The sequence below is a fragment of the Tachysurus fulvidraco genome, chromosome 1 (genome assembly GCF_022655615.1).
Source record: "Tachysurus fulvidraco isolate hzauxx_2018 chromosome 1, HZAU_PFXX_2.0, whole genome shotgun sequence".
Taxonomy (NCBI): domain Eukaryota; kingdom Metazoa; phylum Chordata; class Actinopteri; order Siluriformes; family Bagridae; genus Tachysurus; species Tachysurus fulvidraco.
Genome location: NC_062518.1, coordinates 15,920,482 through 15,946,231, shown reverse-complemented (window position 1 = coordinate 15,946,231; position 25,750 = coordinate 15,920,482). Strand labels below are relative to the sequence as shown.

Sequence of the window (25,750 nt, the reverse complement as noted above, 5' to 3'; positions counted from 1 at the left end):
GCCTTTAATTTATAATACCATTCTCACACCATCATTAAGTACAAATCATTATCAAGTGTTTCAGAAGAACAAAAAATGACAAGATAAAAACAGACTGAGACTGTTCACTTGTTCATTCAGAGTTTCCATGGCCTCACACCACTATTAAACTTGTAAAACTTGTAAACTTGTACTGGCCACTCACACCAGGCACAGCTGGACCACTGGGTTTAGGACTTGCAGCATTTCTCCTAACACTGATCTGAGGACAGATGTTGCCATAACCAGGATGGTGTTTAGAATGAAGAGCAAAACATGGAGCTATAATATTATACTATAAATCTGTCAAAGCTTCAGAGGAAAAATGCCAGGTTCATGCTATTAGCTAGTATGTATTCAAATTCTAATGCATGTGTCTATGGTTTTGACACACTGTTTAGAATAAATAAATTAATAAATGAACTTCAGATTAGTGGTATATCACAATCGAAACTAACAAAACTATCGGACATTAAATGCATATTGGCTAATCGGCTGAATTTTATCTATTTTTTTTAAAGAATGTCAACAAAGAAAGTTTCTGAGAAATGTAACACGATCAAAATCGTACAGGAGGAACACTGTAGTTGGTGTATTCCTGTCTTCTGAAGGTTTATTGCAGTACCAAAAGATAAGATTTATTCAAATAAAACATGAATTTATGCTTTCAACAGTTGGGCAAAATGTCATGTGAACATTACTGAAAATATGAACAGTTTAGATATAATTGATGTCCTAAAAGTAAAAAGATTTACATGGATAATGTGAACATTTTTCTCAGATCTGTTTACAAATGACACCATGTGGCTAAAATGACACTCCAATTACTGTACAGTATAGTTAGTATTTGTCACCAAGAAACCAAGAATTTTGATATACTGTAAGAAATCACACAATTCAAAAAAACTACACAATTGATGTATAATAGTGTAAAATTCACAAGATTTGTATGAGTACAAATTAAAATGGGATGAACTACTGAATGTCCAGAAGATTTCAATCACTTGGTTTTTATACCAAACATTAAGGACAAACTTCTGCATATGTCCAGAGTGTTATTTGGCCATCTTTTTTTTTAACCAGATTGACATCAATAGAAATCTCGATGATCCCCGTTCTGTGCTCGAACTGATCCCTTTCTTGCCTAGAGTCAAATTCACAGAACTGACTTTTACACAGATTCAGAAAAGCAGTGACATTGCACACATTCATGCAAAAAGATGTCACGTCTCCGGTCACAGTAACTAATCGCAGACACCTGCACGGAAATAAGCTGGACTTGCTCTCACACACAAACACACACACACACACACACACACACACACACACACACACACACACTCACTCACTCACAACATCTAGCCTTGTGATTTCCAGATTTTGATATGGATTATGATTTTTGATTTGCACTCATCCTGAAAAAAATCCACCTTGACTCACATATTAATCTTTAACTTTTTTGCATTCTGTGTGAATATCCAATATTGTCCAATATTACCCACAATGCCGTTCGACCTGATCATATTGGTATCTTTATGGTTGTCTGTACAGTGATACAGGGAACATATATCAGAAATTTGTGGCACAGAATGATATATTTCACCATTCATGATGTCCGAGCTGAAGAGTATGAAGAGCGTTGAAGGTAGAAATAGCATGAATGTTGCGGATGTGAAATCTGTTGAGGAAGTGATATAAAAAAATAAATTAAAAAAAAAACCTTTGACACTTTTTCATTGTAACTTTGAACAAAAGTTTTAAACTCATGGTATCTTAAGTATGTAACCTAGTGAGCCAGCATTAATGTATTCAGTGTTAGAGATTTTAGCACTTATGTACGTCGCTCTGGATAAGGGCGTCTGCCAAATGCTGTAAATGTAAATGTTAATGTAAATCTTGTACACTGTTAAAGATCGATATCAGTGTATAGTGTAGGATCAGATTGATTATTGAAACTTTACCTGATTTTTTAAAAAAAAGGACGCTACTTATGGTGTTTTCCAGACGTCAACTACGCGTTCAAGAATTGTAGACAGTCTTGACGCTAAGATGCCTAAAAGAAATGCTAATTTCTCATCCTCCAAATAACAGGGATGACATCCTAAATATAGTCAGACAGAATGTGACATGAATCAACATCAGAAATCTTTCACCCTTCCCGTCATTCCGCACTCGGGTTCCTCCAGACGGATGCTAACAAGCGCCGCGACAGGCTTTGTGTTTTCACTAAAATGGGTCTAATCACGTCCACATTTACTCGCTATCAAGCTGTCAGTCTCCGTCTATTTCTGCCACTTTTGTGGCTTCGCTAAAGACCTCGGTGCAGCGGCTTAGTGGCCTGTTGTGCGAGAGAAAAAGTGAAGGATTTCAAAAACATTACGACAGCTCAGAAACAGCAGCACAAAAACAAACCCAGCTGGCAGGAAGTGGGTCATTACCTGTCGAAGCAGCTTCCTGTGGTGATTTCTCCCTGAGCTAGGCCAAGATCTGTATGGGCAAAGTGGACTTTGGAGAGAGATTTTTGGCTTTAGTTACGTTAATATGTGGAACGGTGAGTGTCTAACGAGACCTAGACATTTATTACCACGTTTATTCTTTTGGCAGATGCTCGCATCCAAATCGACTTAAGAATCTAGGCAGAAAATAATCCAGGCTTACAGCTGAGATTCAGGCCTTTCCAACAATGCCGAGCAGCCTGTCCCAATTAGAGTGGATTTTTCTTTTCTCAGTTAGGGCACATTACTGTTGGGAAATTACCGTGGTATTGGAGTATTAAACCAAAGTGAGGACATTTTTATCTATTTATAGTTACATTGAGTTACGCATTGTAGCAGCTGTGAACAGTCGTTTCCTCAGACCTCTCTCTCAGCTTTACCTCTTGACTGGTACAAAGGCTTTGACACTGGAGACTCCTTCCATAAATGTTAAAAGAAACATGTCTTAAACGATGACACATCTGTTTTTAACATCTGTTAATTAGTAGATATAGATTCGTTGGGGTTTGGAAGCCCCTGTGAATGAGCTGTTACTATAAACAGGCTGTCTGTCACATCGTAGCTCAAATTAGCTCAGAATTTCAGGCTCTCTTGGGCTAAAAGGAACTATCGCACTCCGTCATGTAGCGGCTCATTAACCTGGCGCGTGGGCAATTCCGATTTGAGTAATAAGCACGCTACAAGTAGCACATTTTATTTTCTTCGCTTACTTTCCTAAATGGTTCTGGGCAGCAAGTCTGACATCCTGTGAAGAACAAAACCGCTTCACAGGCCCTGTTTTCGTCAGAGTCATTTTTGTTGAGCTGTCGTCTGTGCTAAATTGCTGCAGGGTTAGAAAGTAAAGTGGCACGGCACTCATGCCTGAAAACAGGCAAAAATAAGAAAAACAACGAGAAAGAGCCATAAATGGGCTCTCACTGGACCATTAAATTTGAGAACTGCTGCTTCACAGGAACCTGACTGAGGTGAATGTGAGCACTGTTCAGGTGGAGTGTGTGTGTGTGTGTGTGTGTGTGGTAGGCCTTCATTAAATCATCACAGTGAGAATTGAGTCACAATATGGCTCATGATGTCATACGTAACATAACACAAAATGTGAACAGAAGCCCTAACCCCACACACACAAACCTGACACCTGGAACATTTTTAGCCCAACTAGAGGCCTATTAGGACTTCTGAAACAAGGATTGTTGTAAATCATGATGCATTTTCTTGTTATTATGTCGCTTTGTATAAGCCAACATTCTGTTTTCCTATTTAAGCTTAGACAAAAATTTATCAAGAGTAACTCCTCCTAGAGCTTTCGAGCCACATGCACCAAATTCGGGTATGTTGTAGACCCTGGTCTGAAGTTTGTTGCTATTACTTTTCTAAGCAATCCGAGTACCGGTACTTCCGGTACCGGGTCTCAAAATGGCCTTTTTTCCCATAGACTCCCATTATAAACTTTGGAGGTTTATAACTCGGCAAGCTTTCGAACTATCAACACCAAACTCGGCCAGCATCTTTAGGGTGATACTCTGAACAAAGGTTTAAATTGGTGTATGGACTGTCCTTTCGGTTGTGCCCCAGCCCCGCCCCCAAAATATGCAAAATCAAAAAACTTTTTACAACATGGACATGTGACATATCAAAACACTCAGAACAATGAGGGGAACTTCCTCACGGGTATTCTGATGACGTCACGTGATGTCGGGTGAAAATTAAAAATTAGCACAACATGGACTTGTGACATATCAAAACACTGAGAACTTCCTCAAGAGTATTCGGATGATGTCACATGCTCGTCTCCACTTACCTCCAAATGTTTTGGCACCCTAGCTTTCTGTCTACTTGCTTCCAAAAGTACCACCGACCCTTATGTCCACTCGCCACCGGCCTTTGTGAATACTCACATCGTCAAATCCAACATCAAAGTTTGTCACGACGAACTTTATAAATCTAGTTTACATTTATTGGCTTCTAAGATATAATGCTTGAAATCTTTGAACTACTGAGTGATAACTAAATGTTATAGTGTTCAACATGTTTTCTTTAAATCCTAAAATCCTATACTGAAGTTCATTTTTAACTTGCATGATAAATAATCTCAGTGAACTTTACTTGAAATGGTAATAAGCAGAACCATTTTTGGAAGCTAGAACTCCAAAGAAACACCCCCCCCCCCCAAGAGAGTAATGGCTGCTTGAAATGTATTGCATTTTTTTATTAATGAAAGAACAACATCATTTTACTTTTTGTCCATTTATAGTCAAGTCCCAGCGTCAGCTGCTCCAGCTGTGCTTGTCCAGTCTGAAATCACAGCAGAGAATAATGTACATCTTAGCAAGACATGGGAAGAAATAAAGCAGTGTTTGGAAAGGAGAAGTCTGTTTCTTAGCCAGCAATGTCTGTACATTTCCTGCTGCATTCGTTTAGTGCATGAAAACCACAAGCCTGCTGTACACTTCTCGAGACGGTGCTCCAGAACATCTGGGCACATTCCAAGCTTCATAATCATTTTCTTCGTCATACGACATGCAAACGTTTAACAGAAGCACTGCTCAAATCCTGGCTCCAGCTTGACGCTGTAAGGTTGAGGTTTTTTTTAAGGGCCTGTTTTACTGTTTTTATATTGGCACAGTCATCAAGATCCATAGTTTCATGGATGTGTGACTAGTTTACAGGACGATAATACAGCGAAAACCACAAACCCTCTGGAATGAGAAAGGTTAGGAAAGAACTGCGTCCAATATTCCAGGGTGCCGTTCTCTCAACTGGGCTTGATTTTGGAGGTAATTTAGAGTAAAAAACATCCTGAGAATCCGTCCCCCTTGTGATAATTACATGATTTATGACGGACTACCGTAGCATTCAGAGAGACTATTTGCGGCCTGTTTATTTGGCCAGCCTGCATAGCGGGGATCCTGTTGCACTGCGGTCAAGGAGACATGGCAGCGCTGGCTTGTTTTGACTGCAGCTTCGCTTTCCATTTGAATCAGAAGAAGATGTGGAGATCACAGGTCCAGACCTGAACACCACTGACTCACTGTCTGATCATTCAACGCCTGTCAGGCCAAATGTGTGCCCAAAAGAATGAACAACACGATTCCTGGTCTTTTCCATTTCGCCTGTTGTCCCAGAGTCTGGATGTCCCTGATTCCATGCTCAGATACACCACAACCGTTTGTTTTCCAAATTCCTGTGACTTGTGAAAGTTGGTCTTTGGACACAGAAAGACTGATGAGAGACAGCGAAAGATGTTTAACGACCCACTGTTTGACCACCACTTTGCTCCCAGACCCTTATCCCGTGTTAAGACCAGTGGAAATGTAAATTGGTAAAAGAAAATGTGAGTAGGGGTCAAGACCCAACATTTAACCAAAATAAACTTGAGCCAGGGGGCACGGTGGCTTAGTGGTTAGCATGTTCGCCTCACACCTCCAGGGTTGGGGGTTCGATTCCCGCCACCACCTTGTGTGTGTGGAGTTTGCATGTTCTCCCCGTGCCTCGGGGGTTTCCTCCGGGTACTCCGGTTTCCTCCCCCGGTCCAAAGACATGCATGGTAGGTTGATTGGCATCTCTGGAAAATTGTCCGGAGTGTGTGAGTGAATGAGAGTGTGTGTGTGCCCTGTGATGGGTTGGCACACCGTCCAGGGTGTATCCTGCCTCGATGCCCAATGATGCCTGAGATAGGCACAGGCTGCCTCCATGCACAATGACACCTGAGATAGGCACAGGCTCCCCATGACCCGAGAAGTACGGATAAGCGGTAGAAAATGAATGAATGAATGAACTTGAGCCACTGAGGTGACTTTTATCTGTATGCTTTTACCACAAGTTGTCAGATTGTCTAACTCATCCCTGTGAATTATTATACTGTATTTTGCAACCTCATGTCAAATACAGTGAATTATTTGGCAAGGATGAGGGAAGTGTGCTGTTTGTTTGGAGAAAATCCATGTCACAGCAACATTCACTCCATTTTGTCATTGGAAACAATGAAGGCAGAGGCCGATAGTAAAATTTCAGCCGGGTTTATAACAGGATCGAGCTCGTTGATGTGTGGTCTCATGGTTGTTCTCGAGTACCACAACACTCATTCCAAGATTAGAGTAAAGTCTAATATCATTTAAAGATGATCTCCATGTTTAGGTTCCTGTCACCACAGTGGTTTAGTTGATTTCTCTGTCTGACTCAGATTAAAGTGATTGCCATGAAAAAGATCTTTACAAATATTAACTTGTGGCTTCAATATATAAAATCATGGTCACATTATTTATTAAAAATTTAACCACCGTGTCATTCCAGCGTTTCTGACGTCAAGCACTCTTATTTTATTTTCCTCCTTTGCAAGAACTCAAATACTGAAACACACACACACACACACACACATAGCTGTTGATACTTTTAAGGTATGAGGCCCTTTTATTATAAAACACAGCTTTATTATAAACCAGACTACATGCTGGATTCTGTCTGGGCAAGATGATACACAAAGCATCGCATGAACTCAGACCATCTTTTCATATACATGTTCAAACATGTTGAAGTATATTCATTTATTATTATTGCTTGCCTGCTTTGTACAACTTTAAACACAACTTTCAGGATGGCCAAAATAGTCAGTGTGTTAGATTACAAAAACACAGAATAACTAAACACACACACTTCTCTCTTTGACCTTGGAATGTCCTGGCAGTCTTTACATTGTTTGGAACACATAATTCCATCCTGAAATCACACACACACACACACACACACACACACACACACACACACACACACACACACACACACACACACACACACAGTTCATTAGCATGTTGGTGATTTTCAGTAACATTTTTTTCTCTCATTAGACCTAGCATTAAACAGTTAGCATGACCTCATTTGCCCTAACTACTGTAGCATTTTGTTCATTACTAAGTAAGCCATACAATCCTACATTAAAAGATTATGATTTTTTTTTTAAGTATTATTCTGATTTAGGAGTCAGAACCAACTAAGGAGTTTTTAAAAGTGCAGAATTGGGTGCATGTGGGTTAGGGTTAGGATTTTACATAGGAAGGACAATGGCGATGGTCTTCATCAAAATCTGGTGTCCGCCACAAGATGATTCAGAGAACATCACATTACCACTTACAGGTGAGATTGTATAAGATCATATCATGAGATGAGATGTGTTTTATTTGTGCTGAACTTCTTGGAAGGGCTTAAGACCAATGATGTGTAGCATGAACCTCTAGATATGCTTCCATCCAAAGGTTTCACAAATGGAATATGTACAGTACGTGTCTTTATCAACTAATGCAAATCTAATTTTATTCAAATATTCTAATAGCCGAACAATGATTAAATGATGCTGTGGATAGACTCGTTGGAAAATGGGCACAACAAAGACTAGGGAAAAATGGTGAGTGGAAAATGCTTGTAGAAATAACAGGCCTAAGCAATCCCAAGCATTTTTGACATTCACTGTAAATCAGGAGAACGGTCCACAGAGGGTGAGAAAAATCAGCAAAACACATCTATGCAAACCTTGGCCTGTCAAGCCTCGATCAATTCACTTCACAGCAATAGAACAAGGATGATAAAGTAAAGAAATAGTAAAAGTAATAATTGAAACTAACATTTCTCACAAAAGCAAACAAAAAAATACCAGAACCCCATCAAAGTCTGGTGCACCCAGTTTCCTCAGCCCCCCCCCAAAGGTTTACTTTAGAATACCAAACCCATGAGTGCTCCAGACAGCACTTAGGCGTCTTAACTCTGCAAATATTCCATATTGGGCAAATATTCGCAGAGGGCCTATGCCAGTGTATACATCGCCCAGTTACCCTAGTGTCTATCAACCTTGAGAGCTTCACAGCATGGCATTGGGATTTACAGTGTTCAAGAAACCCCACACAGATGTTAAAGAGGCCCCACAGAGCATCAAAACACCTCCATGGGGAGTGAGGCAGGGAAGTGAGGCGCCAGCTACCGTCACGGTATGCACCCACAACCTCTGAGCGCATGAATTACACGAGATTCAAAATCTTAGAATTGCTCAACCTCCTGCACTACACAACTTTATTCTCATACAGTCAGTTGCTTCATGGACACGGTCGTAAGCAGAATTCGCAAACACTAGAAGATGAACTGATTTTATAATCTTTAGGGTTAGTCACCAAGCCATGAAATGTGCACCAAGCCTCAGCTGCTCATGCTAATGATGATCCTAATACACTTCACTGGATTCTTATGGACAAGATCAAAAAGAAGCTGGGCACAGAGTGCAGAATCAGCCATGACATGCTGTGTCCATACAGCGCTGAATTTTAAGATGCCCGAGGACCCAACTGTGGCATCCTGGAAGTGCCGCGACTTCAAGTCGCAAGCTTAAACCCCTGAACCAATATTACCCAAGAACTAGCACTTGTGTGTTGAAAGTATGATGCCAAGGCTAACAAATGTCCAATTTCAGATTACACAAGAGCAGACCCTTGTCAATAACAAACTGATCAGGTTCTTAAAAAAACATTGCAATTCTAAATCAAAAGGGACAATTTAAACAAGAACCTCTGATTGTGGCTAATTGCCTGCTCGCTCCTGTGGGATCCCCATTTAAAGGCCCACGGTGAAATTTTATAATCGGAAATATTGACAAAACCAAGAGAACGGTCCAGAAGGTTTACAAGCTTGCAACCTCAGGACATTGAGGCTTGCTATGTCCTTTTCCATCACAGCTGCCAGCAGCCAAGTACCGTCAGCCAAGACAGTCCTTCACTCACGCTAACGCAAATAATTTCATTTGGGTACCACCTATATTCAGTAATATTCTGCCCATTAACATCTCAACAACCAAATCAAAGTCTATTAAATGTGAAAAGCTCTAAACAAACAAAACATGTCTAAAAACCTGACGACATATACTATGGCTCTTTTAAATTTCTTTATGTTTTTTTAGTTTAAAGATAAACTCAACCATACCATCATCAACCCTCGCCTGCCAAAGGTACTTGGGAATGTAAGAAAGTCACCCCTCTCCTCATTCCCTTTTAGACTAGAGGGTGTGTGTACATAGACTGTGTCTAAATGTTTAGTCTCCTATTTTTTATTTGAATACTTCTCCACAGAGTCAGTGCCAGATCAAATGCTCACTCAACAAACCCCAGTTTTTTTCTGCTTTCCAGCTGAACCACCCGCTTCATCAAGGCATTCTTTGTCCAGAAGCAAAAATAAATGACTTCAGCTGCAATTTCTACACATTCACCGATATTTCCTGAAGGATTTACAGCTCACAAGTTTGACGGGTGTGACGTGTATTATACTGTATGTTGAACATCAAATTTACACTGTGGAATAAATAACCAATAACCTACCTGTTCCTTAGACGGTGTACAATTTTCATTATCGATCTTATTAATTATGACTTGTAGATCACTGACATTAAGTTTTTAAATTTAAAAAGGTTAAACCATCAGCCGGGGGGCACGGTGGCATAGTGGTTAGCATGTTTGCCTCACACCTCCAGTGTTGGGGGTTCGATTCCCGCCTCCGCCTTGTGTGTGTGGAGTTTGCATGTTCTCCCCGTGCCTCGGGGGCTTCCTCCGCGTACTCCGGTTTCCTCCCCCGGTCCAAAGACATGCATGGTAGGTTGATTGGCATCTCTGGAAAATTGTCCGTAGTGTGTGTGTGAGTGAATGAGAGTGTGTGTGCCTTGTGATGGGTTGGCACTCCGTCCAGGGTGTATCCTGCCTCGATGCCCGATGACGCCTGAGATAGGCACAGGCTCCCCGTGACCCGGGAAGTTCGGATAAGCGGTAGAAAATGAATGAATGAATGAATGAATGAACTTGAGCCACTGAGGTGACTTTTCTCTGTATGCTTTTACCACACGTTGTCAGATTGTCTAACTCGACCCTGTGAATTATTATACTGTATTTTGCAACCTCATGTCAAATACAGTGAATTATTTGGCAAGGATGAGGGAAGTATACTATGCTGTTTGTTTGGAGAAAATCCATATCACAGCAACATTCACTCCATTTTAGAGAATAGTTTGGATAAACGGTAGAAAACGAATGAATGAATGAATAAACCATCAGCTTGCACAACTAAAATTATGAATTAAAAGGGAATATCTTAAGCCTTGAACCAGACAATTAGATACTCACAAAATCTTGTCACACCTTGTGTATTTGGCAAACTTATTGTGGTCTGAAACAGGCTTAATGGCGCTGTAATTCTGTGAGACTTAAGGAGATAATCAAAAACCAATGTTGCGCTATTTCTCATGGCCAAAGCTTTCTTTGAATCCATGCTGGCAGGACACAGAAAGTTAAGGCTGCAGGATCTGGTTTCACACATCGAGCTGGCTGGGTTTAGACTTGGCATGGTTGCAGTTACATGTGGCACATTTTGCACATACTAGTGTGAAGCTGTTTCTTGTTGCTAATGTACTTTTATGGGGTTTTCCTTGGCTCGAACAGCGACATACAGATGTCTCCAAAAAAAATGGGCAAACATCACAGAGACAGTTGTGTCATCTCGTATCCTTCTCAAACTTGACGCTGTACCAGCATGCATTCTCTTCTCCGCTGTTTCTTGAGGTTTACACAGATGGCTCCTGGATGTGACACTGCCCTCTAGTGGCAGCGACTTGGTGTGAACTGACAGGAGCTCCATTAAGAAAAGCATAAATGAGGTTGAAATCTGATTTGAGCCACAATTCTGCTGACCCTTTGGCGTTTTTCCAAATCAGGGGTTCAGCAGAGTTTGAAGCTTCCATCCTGAACCAAAAGGCATGTCTGGGAGGAAATCACTCATATCCAAAATTCCTTGTGAATGCATGAACACAAGTTAACCTGAATGCATGCCCCTCTTTTCAAAAGAAGCTGATCCAAGCCAATGAGTTCAGCAGAGAGTTACCATGACCTTCAAATCACTTCTGATGATTCCACATTCACTGGAAAGGAGGGGCGCTGGTTTCCTGAGATCTCTAGGATGGCTGCTGGCTGAGTACTCACCACTAATGCTAGGAAAACAGAAGCTAATCCTTATAGCAACACACCGTTCAAACTGTTGCCCATTCATCATCATAATAATGGTCTTTCACAAGACCTTTTATATCAAGGGATCAAGATCGGGATTGAGCTGATGAATGAGTGGACACACCAGACCTTCAGGGACTTTTAAGGTCAGCAGGGAATGGATACCACACGTCAGTTGCACATCAGGACGGATATTTTTCTCCTATGTTTTTTATCCTTCCTGGAGCTAGAGTGTCTTTCTGGTGGAGAGTGTTAAACAGAACTCTGTCTGGAGCCGTTGGTGGGGGTTCGGTGCCTTGCTCAAGGGCACCTCAGTCGTGGCCGGCCCGAGACTCGAACCCCAAACCTCATCACCCCCAAAGTACATCATGTCTCGAAAATATACACTGTAGCTTGAAAAAAAAAAAAAAAAAGCGGACAAATTCACTGTTATTTCTAACAGCTTCAGGTTCAAAATTTCATTTAGAGGTCAAGGCAAAGGCAAGACTTGTCCAAGTCTTGCACGAATGATGTAAACGCAAACATTCCAGAATCACAGGCTTCAATTCCATCAAATAGAAAGGCCGAGCCTGGCCTAGACAGACAACCTTGGGCAGACAAAAAGTTCATGATCTCCAAGATCCACAAACACTTCAAAATTCAAGGCTGCGCAAGTCAGGGTTACACACTCCAAACTTTGTTCCGAAACTACAAAAGCGAGCACACCTCTAAAAAAAAATAAGACCGGAGACAGATCATCTCTGGCATCTCTGAGGTAGTGAACTCATCATTTTACAATCCTTCCATCTCCTGAAACTCATTTATTGCTTTCCTCTAGCGCAAGGCCAACTGTGAGGCGATCTCAGAGTCACCGCTAAAGACGTACTATACAGTAGATATGCCAGAAAACACTTCATCCATACCATCTTAGGAATAACATAATGATGGTCATCATAGCACCGATTTGATAAAATCTTGATTTGATCTTGATTTATTGATAGATTACTATAAAGCTGTCACACACCAACCAACCAACCAACACTGTAGTTCTGTGTAGGTTGTCTCAATACAAAATTCTGTAAAATTACAAGGAACTTCTTGTATCATGTTATTAGCAGAGGTCAAACCCTGCAGGTTTCGATTTTAAGATGGTGTTTAAAAGCTGGAATGTAATCCATCTTCTTATGAAATATCTAGACCTGTTAAATACAACAAATTGGGTTTTTATATACAACTGAGAAGCAGATGTGCTTAAACCCACAAAGCTATGACTACATGTTGATCTGATTCTGCAAATTATTTTGCACCTCCAACAGAAGGCATTGAGTTCCTCTTCAGAGCGGCGCTCAAAGCCGTGGAATTCGTGCACTCCCCTTTGATGTCGTTTTCTCCTTCCAGTAATGAAATCTGTCTGGTTACCAGATGTGCGAACGACGGGGGGAAAAAAAACCCACACATCTTCCTTGATCACAAGGTCATCAGAGCCATATCTGAGATTTTTCTTAATTAAGGCAGGTAGAGACATGTTTTATTGTGTGTGGGAGGACAATTCATCATGAAGGACGAGTTACGGTAGGGTCCAAGATGCCACTTAGGAGTTATGGTGCTGTCCATGTAGGTATTTGTCTACGAGCAGTAAGCATGTTGATCAAGCTGAAGAATCAAGGACTGGGGGTTCATCTCTCTAGCTGGACTTAATCTTGAATAGTCCAACAGCAAAGAAAAAAAAAAGAAATCAATTCAGCATGCATAAATTTCTCTCAGGAAAATGAAAACGTTTTGAATTTTTTTTTTATTCTAAAAATACATTACGTAAAAAAAGTTGTTACAGATTTCTTTTCTACTGACGCTAGCAAGACAACATGTTTGTACTTTCAATTTCTCAGAGAACCTGCTACAGTTATGAACATCCTAGATGGTATGGATTTATTGTATTTAATTTATATTTATTCAGAAATGTGGTAGAATAGAAATCATATAGTAGTAGGAATAAATTAAGATAAATATCTAATGTGCCTTATGTGATAAGGCTAATATAGGAATATAACAAATGACAGGATTACTGTCATTGATTAAGTCATTGATTAATTAGTACAAACCATTAATGTAATAATTAACCTTCAATCATTTATGTTCCTTATAGTTATGGGAAAGTTTCTGTTTAAAAGATATTCATGTTGAAGATGTGAGCGTACACATGTATGCGTAATTGTTGTGGCCTGCGAAATGATTCCATCTCATCAGTAAGTCATTACAAAAGTGAAGTGCTGGAATATGTCCTGATGTTCGAGTCAAAAACGTTTTGGAGTACAACATAAACACTGAAAATTTAAAACAACAAAAACTCGATAAACTTTCACGCTAAAAGCGGACGTGTGGTAGCTTCGGATAGCGCCGAGTCAGACGTGCAAAGTCTGGAAGACATTACAATGGAGACAATTTGAGCTGAAGTTTAAAAGGTCATTCTGAAAGTGTTAGCGATTTTAACACCAATCTTTTCCCATCCAACAGAAATGTTGACTTAAGCTGGTTCCGCCCGTCTAATAAAATCACACAGGATTTGATTATGGCATGAACGCTCTGATCTCTCACACTCGCTTTCCGTGTCTGGCATGATGTTCTACACTGTATTTACCACTCTGTGTAGTCCTGCTGAGCGTGCGAAGGAAATGCGGTGTGATCGGCTGAAAATCACGGATATTTGAGAGAAACGAGGACAAGCACGAACACGGTGGACCAACTAGAAATAAATACAAAATGAAATTCTATACATTTTTGCTTGTTTTGGCAGCATGATGATACACATCTTGGAATTGTGCACGTCCTTGAAAATTGGGTGTCGGCATTTTTGAGAAGCTGAAAGGATTTTTTTTTTTACAGCATAGAGGAAAAGCCAAAGTAGATAAGAAAAGATGGACATAGTCTGTATGGTTATCCGTCTAACTTTCTGGACAAAAACACCATAAACAGGAAAAAAAAAAATCTAAATCTATGAAGGTGAAATGTATTGTGAAATGAATCCCACACGCCATTTTGAACCGATGTCCACTAGATGGCGGTAAATGCTCACGGAGAGCTGAAAATCAACACTAAAAAACTGAAAATCCTGTCTTTTCCGCTCTACCCGTGAGGTAATTGAGCAAGGTCTCAAAAAAGTCAATAAATGAATAATCAACTAAAAATAAAATATCCTGAAATGTTGTCAATCGTCCAAAATATGTCTAGTACCTGAGTTACAATAGAAATAAGTATTTAACAGTGATCTAAAAGTTTTGTTTTTTCAGTACCTTGGAGGATCATCTCCGCCTAGAGCGGGTTGTTCTCTCGGGGATCGTGTTGCTCGGAGTCAGATTCTTTACAGTGTTCCTTTTCGAGCGACGTATTGTTTTAATATCATCACTCTCTGCTGGAGATTCTGGAGGTTTGGCAGACTTTTGGGCTCTTCCTGGTGCTTGTGATGCATCTGAGGTATTCTGAGAAAAACCAGACGAGTACAGTAGACCATGTAATGAATTAATAATTTGATTGATGGACGTGAGGCATAACAGGAAACGGAAATAACGAAGAGAAACCTTTGTTACTGACGGCTGTTGACAACGTTCGTCTAAACGTATCTACAGAAAAGAAGAAATTATTTATACTATGTGTGCGAATTGAGTATCATGCTGTAAAAGGTTCGAAAGCACACGCACCTCATCTTCACTTGGGCTCTTCTCAGCATTCTGCTTGGGCAATTTTTCTTTTGAGACCCTTTTCCTCGTAACTCTCTCTTTCATCACTCTTTCTTTCTCAGGTATTTCCATTGAGGCCTTTATTTTTGAGACTATTTTTGTCGAAACCGTCTTCTCACCCGCTTCCTTTAGGGCCACCTTTTCTGAAGCGGTCTCCTCTGGATCGGTTTCCTTTTTAACCTTGTTTTTCACAGATGTCTCCTTTTTAGATGCCTCTTTCAGGCCCTTCAGGGCATTCTCATCCTCAGGTATCTCCTTCATGGCCATCTCCTTCAGGTCTTTCTGTTTTGAGGTAGTCTTCTTCAGGGCCCTTACTTTCGAGGATATCTTCTTAGTAACAATTGTCCCCTCAACTGTCAAATCTGCAGGCACCTTCATGTCAGCAACTGTCTTTGAAACTGTCTTCTTTGGGGCTTTTAGCTTTGATGCCCTTACTTTTGGGGCAGTCCTCTCCGGTGACGTTTCCTCTGGGGCCTTCTCCTTCAGGGCCATCTCCACCTCATCAGATTTCTTTGAAGTCTTCATCTTTTGGGCTCCAATCTTTGAGGCCATCTCCTTTAAGACATTTTCATTCAGGGTCTTTACTTGTGAGGGCATCTCATGTGGGGTCATTTTCTTCTCAGCAGTATTCTTTGAAGCCGCCTTTTTTGGGGCCTTTACCTTTCGGACTTTCTCATCTGTCTCAACCTGAGCTGTTTGAGTCTCACCCATCTCTTTCAGAGCTGTCTTCTTTAAGACCTTGACGGTTTTGGTTGATGGTTTTGCCTTTACCTTTGTGGGCAGGACCTCTGAAAACGACTCCTTTGTTTGTCTTTGTTTCCCAAACCATCCAGCTGATCAGAAGTCCGAGAACAGGACAGGACACTTTTGCACAGCTGCAGCAGCGTGTCGCAGGATAGAGTCTGTGGCACATGATTCGACATCACTACAATGTTGCTGTACAATATAGAAAGGTACAAAGACATGAGCATAGATGTTTGTGTCTTATTGAGCTGCATCACCTTAGACAGTTCAGACTGCAGTCGGTCTCGAGAGGTGGTGGCCAGCTCCAACCTCTGAGTCTCGGTCTGCAGAGTTTTCTCAATTTCACTCAACTCTTGCTACAGATAGAACAAATTCATATTAATAGAATTAACAATAGATCGAACATATAGAGCTCAAAGACTTAGTCAAGACCGTCATGGCTTACAGTACATGTTTACCTTCAGCTGTCGAGCTTGTTTCTGCTGCTTGGCCTGATAGACAAACTCCAGGTCTGCATCAGTCCACTGGTAGCCCTGCATGCCCTGAATAAAAGCATCAGGTTCGGCGTTCCCCATCTTCGCTAAACACCAAAAAAAAAAACCAAGAGTCGTATTTAATAAACTACATTGCGCCTAAGGAATGAAATTAAAAGGCATCTTTTTAATTTCAGCTGGAACTTTTTATATAACTTAAGGTGGTTCAGTAATGCAGTCTGATTTAAGTTTACTCAGAACTACAGAAACGTGAACAAGAAAATTTAGACAATGCAGATTATGCAAAAGACGCACCGGTGGCTGGCGTGATGCTGGACCTGCGAGATGACTTACTCTCCTCTTCCACAGAGGGGTACGTTGTGTTATCCTGCACTACATCCTTACAACAAGAGAACAGAGGAAACGTTTGAAGGTTGTTTTAAATTCTCTCACTCATTCATTTTCTACCGCTTATCCGAACTCTCGGGTCACGGGGAGCCTGTGCCTATCTCAGGTGTCATCGGGCATCAAGGCAGGATACACCCTGGACGGAGTGCCAACCCATCACAGGGCGCACACACACACTCTCATTCACTCACGCACACGTTGTTTTAAATTGTAAGACTAAAATATATATGAAAGGAAACAGTGTTTTGGAACAATCAGAGGTGACGCTATAAACCCAAGGCTTCAGACACATTAAGTTAAGGAAGTTCAACACTGCCACCAAATTACTGTAGTACAAGAAGAATAAAACAGCATAAGTGTTTTATTCCTTATTTCTTGAGAGATTAGCCTTTGTGAGTTTATTTCACTGAAACATTTTCACAAATCAGAGAGAACTTTTTTGTACATTTGTAAAAAAAAAAAAAAAAAAAAAAAAGTGATAGTTTGCTTCTAGATTTAAAATCTCTATCGAGATGTCACGGAATTAGTTTGTGTTCCATCCGGGTACTTTACCTCATCTTCTACTCGATTAACAGACTTACTGTAGCTTGTGGCGCCTTTTATAAACGAAAGTGTGTCATTCTGGATGCCGACATGTTCTATATCAGCATTAGAAACCAACCTGTGAGTCTTCTTTCTCCTCGTTTGCTGGTTCTTCTGACAGACGCGTAGTCTGGCTCTTATTCGGAGGAGTTCTCTGGAGCTGTCGTCCAATAGGTATGAGATTTAAGCGTTTGTTTTCTAAAGGGGACTGAGAATGAATTCTAGAACTCATGGTGCTTTAAGAGGAAATTTCTTAAGAGAAGCGTTAATAGCCAGGCTCGTCGCGCATGCGCACCAGCGAGCTTACATCGCGTTTACTAACTCCTTGTTATTCGATTCTGTCACTATTCGCAAGCTCTAAACTAATAACACAAACACACTGAAGTTCTAACGTTACAATATTATCCCAAAGAATAACACAAACACACTGAAATTCTAATATTACACCATTATCCCAAAGAATAGCACAAGGTTACTGCAATTAAATGCTGCAGGTTCCTCAATTAACGCCAGGTGCCCAAATCCCTCTATGCGCCTTACACTTGCGCACTTCACGCCCTATTTAGTGCACTGTTTGTCCAATAGAGGGAGCAATTTGGGATGCAGAACTAGGATTTGCCCAATTAGTCAAAGCGGTTTGTGTTAGGCAGATTAAAAATAGTAAATAAAGGAAAAAATGAAAAGTCTACTTAGTGTTTTCGTACATAAACGATTAACAATAAATTACATCCCGTGTGTGTGTGAGAGTGTGAAAAAAAAAAATCCAACACACTATTTTTCTACTCATACAGATTTTTAGATACAGTAACACATTTTGTATTTTTTTTAAATATACATTTATTATTATAAATTATTTCTTCGGGGTTTTTTAATAATTTTTAAGAAGTTCATTATAGTCAATTTTTAATAGTATTTCTGTATTTTTTTTTTTTGGTGTAGTGTGAAGCATCATCCATTAGGGGGCACGAGTACAATTAAAACCTCTTTCCTTTCCTGCAGTACCGTGCTGACCTGTGTGGAGAGGACATGTGGGGTGTTGATGAGGTGAAGATTCCTCCTGTGCTTCCAGCCCATGAAACATGACAGTGTTCTGATTTAAGCTACAAATGTATTTTATTTATTTATGTATGTATGTACAGTATGAAACACATCAAATGTACAACCTACAAACTCTGAATCATTAAATATACATTTTTTTTATTATTGAAATCAGTGATTAGCACTTTTGTATTCTCCACTCTGATTGGTCAGAACATTGATTGGTGTACTACTGTTTCTATAGTAACAACACATTAAACAGCACAGACCATCTACATAATTTACTTCAGATGATAAACAGCTTTTTATGTATAAATATAATATCTTTTTTTAATTATCTGAAATAATTTATCTGTCATTATTTAACAAAGAAAAACTTCTAGACTTTGCTCTTGTGAAGCGTTCCTTGAGGAGCCGTTTATTTAACATTTACAGGAGGAGTCTCTGCTCCACCTGTCGGCGCTCCACCTGTCTGGTGTAAAACGCAGCAGAACGAGCTGAAGTCACAGTGTATCTTTCGATGCTGAAGGGGGTGCATCAGGAACCGTTGGCTCCTCGATATCATCCAATCAGTTCCTGATGCAGTATCATCAACATCAGAAAGCTTCGCCGCACACCAGTTGCGAGAGTCGTCCTTGGTTAATGACAATAAACCCTCAAAGGTAAATGTTGAGCAAAAACTTGTTTCGGGTTGTTTCTTTAATTTTACCTTTAACTTGTTTGACATTGTGCAAATAAATAATCACACAGTAAATGTCGACTAAAACGGCTCTATGGAGTCGTACAGTGTCTCAAGCAGACTTGTGGTTTTAAAGTCACAGAATAAAAAAAGAAATATCTCAGACTTGCAGATCTGTCTAGGAGGCGTGGCCTAATGTGTGTAGGCGGAGTTTCACGTGAAGTGTCGTGATGATGAAAATGATGTTGATTTTTTATTTTATTTTTTGTGATTTTTATGACAGAAAGTATGTAACTGTAGCAAACAGTGTCGTGGCTTCTTACCTGTTCTAACCTATTTCTTCTCATAGCTTGTAGCTACAGTGCGAAATGTGCGTCAGATTTGCCCTGCGGTAAGTAATATGATTAGTATTTGGACTAATAGGTGAACAGATTAGACACACAGATGTATAAATGAATCCAGGGCGATCGTTGGAGCACGGTATAGCTTGAAGGTTTGCCTCCTGAACCTGATTCAGCTCATTTCTAGAGGTAGCAGCTGTAGCAATTCTGGCTCTTTCTAACAAATCAGTTCATCTGAATCAATTTGTTTGACTCTGAGTCGACTTTCACAGTACACACAGCTAAGAGTCAAAGGCACATCCAAAGAAGCATTTTAAATCAGTTGTTATTCAGAAAAGACTTGTGTAATATTCTGCTTCATAAACACACACCGTCCACTTTATTAGGAACACCTGGTTAATGAGATGTTGGAGAGGAATGGCCAGACTTGTACAAGCTGACAGAAAGCTACACTATTTCATGTAACTGCTGTTGCTACCACGGTGCACAGAAAAGCATTGCAACACACAACACATTGATCTACATCAGCAGAAGACCTCAGAGGCTTACACAAACTGGTCACCTAAAAATGTACCTACTCTTTTCCTTTTCGTTTATTAAATAATTTGAGCTGCAGACTATTGTTCTCTTTCCAAGAAGTAACCACAGTAATTTTATATCTTCTAAAGGTCCGTAGTTAAACGCTAATTAAGTAACACACTAATCAGTGTGAAATCGCTTTTTGTGAAAATGCCAACCCACAAGAGCCTTCTGAAGAATCGTTCAAGCCACTCATCTGGTTCTGTCACATTACTTGATTTGCACGGTGTGAGAACATGCCTTTGTGTTGCTGCTGTTTGACCAAATGCTGAATGTCATACAAACCACAGTAGGTAATGTTTGTGGGCGGGGCATGAAGGGGCGGAAACGCTGGGCTTGGCAGAATCCCAGCAGCCCCTGCGAGGCTGTCTCACACTCACAGTTGCCAGCTGAGATTATGCCAGCGCTCAGCCTCACACACGTACACGTCACAGTGCGACTTCATATTTGTGTGTGTGTGTAAGAGTGAGGTTGACAGCGCAACCCCTGCAGGTGAACGTGAGCATCACAAGCACATCACAGTTGCCTGCAGAGATTACACCAGCGCTCTCGTGTGTGTGTGTTTGTGTGTGTGTGTGTGTGTGTGTGTGTGTGTGTGTGTGTGTGTGTGTGTGTGTGTGTGTGTGTGTGTGTGTGTGCAGAGGTTCCTGCAGCTGCTGAGCTATAAGGAGTCACCCCATGGCATCTGTCGTGTGGCCCCTGAAACACACACACTTCTATCCTCCACCCTCCAGTTGCCATGGTAGGAACAGAAGTACGCTGAGTTGTATTGTCCAAGCATCCACTGTGATCATCCCTCCATACACACTGAGGGAGAGAGAGACGGAGAGAGAGACTGAGAGCCACTTTTGCCAAAATTAATCAAAAGCATGAAGTGTTTTGTTAAAGGTTTTGTTGTCAATCAGCTGACTTTTCCTTCTTTAGCTTTCGCACTAGAAGCTAATGTACCTAAAAGATTTCTTCCTCCAATCAAACCCGTTGTTCATTGATGTCACACAGATATGCTGGTGCGGAACAGCCGTCATCTCTTCTTTTCGTTTGTTTTTCTTAAGAGCAGTTAAGTATTAAACTAATCCTGAAGCTCCGCCTACTAAACTCTGCATGTCTGTGTGTATTTTAGAAAAAGTTAAGGTGACGGAGGTTAGCAAGGTTGTTTGGAGCAGGAATATAAAGTTGAATAGCAGGATAAAATCTAGCTAAGGAGTGAACGCTGACTAGCAAAGGAGTGAGTGAAAAACTAGTAGGAAAAAAAGCTAGCTGTCAAGGGAACTTACTAGCTAGCATGTGAACTCTTACTAACAAGTACTGTACAGTAGAAGCTAATTAGTAAATGATGCTAAACTAATAAGCGAAAGTATCATTTAAATGATTTATTCATTTTACGAATAATTGAATTCGAACTTCATTTCTAACATTTCTATCTACAAAAAGAAAATAATAATATATATAAATATACTTTTAGGCACCAGGACAAGAGAAAAGCAGAGCGAATAAACCAATAAGCTGACAGATGAGCCGAAAAGCATCCTCTAACCGTTTAATTCAATTTAATTGAAAGCTTCAGTGAAACGTTACACCACGCACACGGCTGACATTCATTATTTATATCAAACTTCAGGACCTTCTGCTGTTTCACCGAACACAGCGTCTGTGACGACTACAAGAAAAAATAGAAAATCACGTCAAATTTTTAATCGTTTACTCTCGTCCTAATTACGTTTGATTAAATTACATTTGTTTCCTCTGTTTTATTCGTTTCTCTCCTGCATCTCATTTTCATAAATCGTTTCTTAGTTTGTAAGCTGATCGTTCTGTTTGTTGGAGTTTCAGTTTTAAGACTTTTCTGTATATTGAACGCATGCACTCTTTTGCTCAGGTCTACCCCAGGCCCCGCCCCCCTCCTTCCTCTCTGTTCCTGTCATGTTACAGCATTTAGTTCGCTTGTGTTTTTTTTGTGTGTTCGTCTTGTCACTCTGTTTCACTGCTAAAAAAACAGACAAATGGTTCTCCGCCTCTTCTTTCATTTTCGTCTGGCCTGCTGAAAACAAGGCTCACGGTGTCTTTTGGCTCTGGTTCTGAAGAAATGGTTGGCCTTTTGTGGCCTTTCTGTGCGAGTTTCAGGGAAGCGATGGCCCCCGGGTAGGAGGTAGGAAAGGATGGAGGGAAGGAGGTATTGTTAGGAATAAATCAGCATGAACTGTTGAGCTAGGCTAGGTTAAGGTGCTGTGGGAGGAGTATAAGGGGGTAGGGGGGTTAAAACTTTTCCCAACAGCCTTTTTTCCTTTACAGGCCACATCAACCAGATTTTTGCAGGCACTGGGTTTCCTAACAAACAATCCCTTTAGACTTAAACGGAGTTGACACTTTTCTTTGTGGTAGCCCAAAGGTTTTGGATGCTTTCTCACCGGGGGAAGAAGGCGGTGGCAAGCTGGACAATGCGAATCTGGAACAGCTTCGTTTGGCAATGGATGCCATATTGTCTGGAAAACAATACAACAGTACAGCTGGAACCTGACAGGAGTACCTTAGACGGCCTTGCTAATGAGAGTGGCGGAAGTTTCTGAAAATCGTGGTCTTCTTCATAATTAAACTAATGGTCAGTCAGCAGGGGTGACACAACACTTATAACACTCCATCTGATTAAATGATTACATCGCCATATGATTAAAATGGAATAAGGAGAACATGCTTGTTACTGTGTAAACACAGTATGTGACGATCACCGGAAAAATGAATTGCACTTTTTCAGTCAGTTAGTTACTGTACCTAGCTTTCTCCTTTTTCCATCATCTCTCAGACGACTTTGAGTTATAGCAAATAAGCAACGATCATTCCTGTTATAAGTTAATGTGTTACCGAATTTGCTATCACACTGTTGGGTTATTCTTGATATGTCTGGAGAGAAAGTTGAGCGTATTGCTAACAGTGCTCAGATTGTACTCTGAGGTTCAACGACAACTTACTTTCTGGAGCCAAGCAAAAGCAAATGTAAGGATAGTGATTGACTAGCCGAGATATTTCCTGAGTTAGGTCTGACCAAAAAATCTTTCAGACGGTGAATATTTAGTGTCTGAGCCGATCGACTATCGTGTTGAACCAAGCGGAAAAAGCTGCCACATGGATTGTTGATGCTGCACACATTGAATCACCTGAACAATCAACAGTCCCTACTCATAACATTCAGGTTCGGCCTGAAGAACGTTCCAGAAATCAAAGCTTGGCACTATCGTTACCTTAAGATGCCATTGTCTTACACATAAAAACATCAATCTTCCCCCTGAACATTCTACACAGGAATCATTTTGTGTAGCATTCTGGAGGCAGCTTACCTCGCTTATACCTCCAGTGTGCTTGTCCTGGGTGGAGTCACATGGACAAATAAGCCTACAAGTGAATAGGCCTGCGTCATGGTGTGATTTCTTGCCGTTTGCATGCTCTGCTCTGTAAGGTTGAGAAGGCACACCACCCTGCCTGTCTCCCTCAATGGGCTGGCTCTATTGATTCCCCGCTGTTCGTCCTCCGTTGCTTTCCTTGCTGGAACCAATGGAGAGAAAGAGAAAATCAAACGAGTGAAAGAGAATTCTTCTCTTTCCTTCATTCTCGTGTATTAGAGACACTTAGCATCTGAATGTTAAAACTTACAGTAGGATATATTCTCTCACTCGTACATTTATGATTTTCTAAAAAAAAAAAAAAAAAACGCACCTTTGCGTCGATTCTCAGCTTTGTATTTATTTGCCCCGTATTATATTATACTATACTACACCATGTTATACTACACTTATAGTACTGCCCACAGGTACCCCAGGTCTACCTCCACATCCGCCACCAGAGCAGAGGAGATACAGTATCTGTGGGAGTTAACGGTCAGAGAATGTATTGTTGTTTGAAAGCCAAAAACCAGCACACTGGCCGCAGCGATTGCTGATTGGGCTTTTGAAATAATGCTGACTAATGAAAAAATGGATTAAAGCTCCGTTCAGCACTTGCAGAAACAGCACCACAGTTAACCCAATACTCGTTCTGTGTCCAGGAACAAGTCAATTATATTACTGATTTTTGGAAAAAAAAACTTTGTTTTATTTATTTATTTTTATTTGTTGTTATTGTTGTTGTTGTTGTTTTTATAGCATATAACACCTGGCCAGCTGTGAAACCTCAATATTGAGTTTTAATATTAAGTCATAGTGGGTTATACAGTATTACTGAACACTGCATTAAATCATAATCATAAAGTCATGGCCTGTCTTTCTGGTATGTGGAAAAGATGTTTTGGTCACTAATTAACAGCTTGATGGCTGACTTGGTAAAGATGGAAAGTCTTATCACTGGGACTTGTCCAGCAGGTGACCTTCCCAAACAGCTGCCCTTTTCAACCTTTCAACACTCCAGACTTCCAAACACACACACCTGCTAAAATTCCCATCATTACCACCCTGTAACACCAACGTGTCTCACAGTCTAGAAGTGCAAAACAAAATACAACAGTTCCTCTAGCAGTATAGTCAAAATAATTGAAACAATGATAGATGACTTTATTTGCTAAACATCCAACCAATCAAATCCTTACTGACCTCTATACTGTAACGTTCAGGAGTGTTGAAGGTTCAAGCCTTCGCGGAGCCACGAGCCACAAGAATTGGATGTGAGAACCTGTGCTGTATGCATCACAATGGATTTGCATTTCATTTAACAAATGAAGGATTAAGCGTAATGTTTGCTTATTTAGGCCAATCCCAATACACCTTAGTCTGTTAATTAGATTCTAACATATTTATTTATTCAGAAATGTTGAATAGGAATAGTTGGTGGCTGATGTACCTCGACACCCTCATTAGGGCCCTTTGCACTGTGATCAAACTTGAATACAAAAGCTGGATATTTAATTTTACTTGCTGCTTTATACAGTACTTATTAGCACTCAGGTCAGCCAGTTAGTCTGTAGTAAAGAACATTACTACTGTAAGTCCAAAACCAGGACTAGCTTAGTTCCCGTCAAGATATAGTCAAAAGGGGGTTAAAGCCGAGGCAGCTTGAAGTCGTAATGAAACCATGACCCAGGCAAGATAAAGACAATCAGTTCCTGTTTCCTATATTTCAGTGGGTTCTTTAATTGTGAGTTTTAATGGTGAGTCCAAGATAAATCCAAGTCAAAACAGAAAGCATTAAAAGACTGGACACCGGAATCCTCAGAATTGGATTTGCTGTACTGTAGATGCCAAGCTGATACAGTATTTCTTTTAATTAATATTGAATTGGGCTTTAATAATCCATCATTCATTTGCATTCAGTGAATATAAAATTATTTTAGTCATTTGTTTCTATAGTTATAGCATCCAAATATGCCTCAACATGGGAATGGAAAGTTCCAGAAAACTTTGGGCCATTTAAATTACAGTCACGCTTGGATACATATATAACTATCTCTCTGTGGTATTATCATCTTATCTACAATAAGAAGTAAATAATAATCACGGCAGGACTTGCCCTAACTCGAGTGATGGACCAGGCTAGCTAGCAACTTAAAGGTGGGGTCTCTGATTTTTGAAAGCCAATGACGACATTTGAAATCACCAAAACAAACACGCCCCTAACCCAACTGGGTCCCACCCCTGTATCGATAGCTCCGCCCACACATACATACGTAACCCAGGCGACTAACAGAA

General features: G+C 40.5%; 1 protein-coding gene across 1 annotated transcript; it reads right to left on the bottom strand.

Moving 5' to 3' along the window:
- Window positions 1-16,007: 16,007 nt before the first annotated feature.
- si:dkeyp-34c12.1 (uncharacterized protein LOC570187 homolog) lies at window positions 16,008-18,027 on the bottom strand. The gene is made up of 5 exons (XM_047822687.1): window positions 17,527-18,027; window positions 16,773-16,857; window positions 16,443-16,564; window positions 16,242-16,340; window positions 16,008-16,142 (listed from the first exon to the last, which is right to left on the bottom strand). The coding sequence occupies exons 1-5, from the start codon at window positions 17,677-17,679 to the stop codon at window positions 16,008-16,010; spliced, it is 594 nt and encodes a 197-aa protein (XP_047678643.1). The 5' UTR covers window positions 17,680-18,027.
- Between the last annotated feature and the right edge of the window lie 7,723 nt (window positions 18,028-25,750).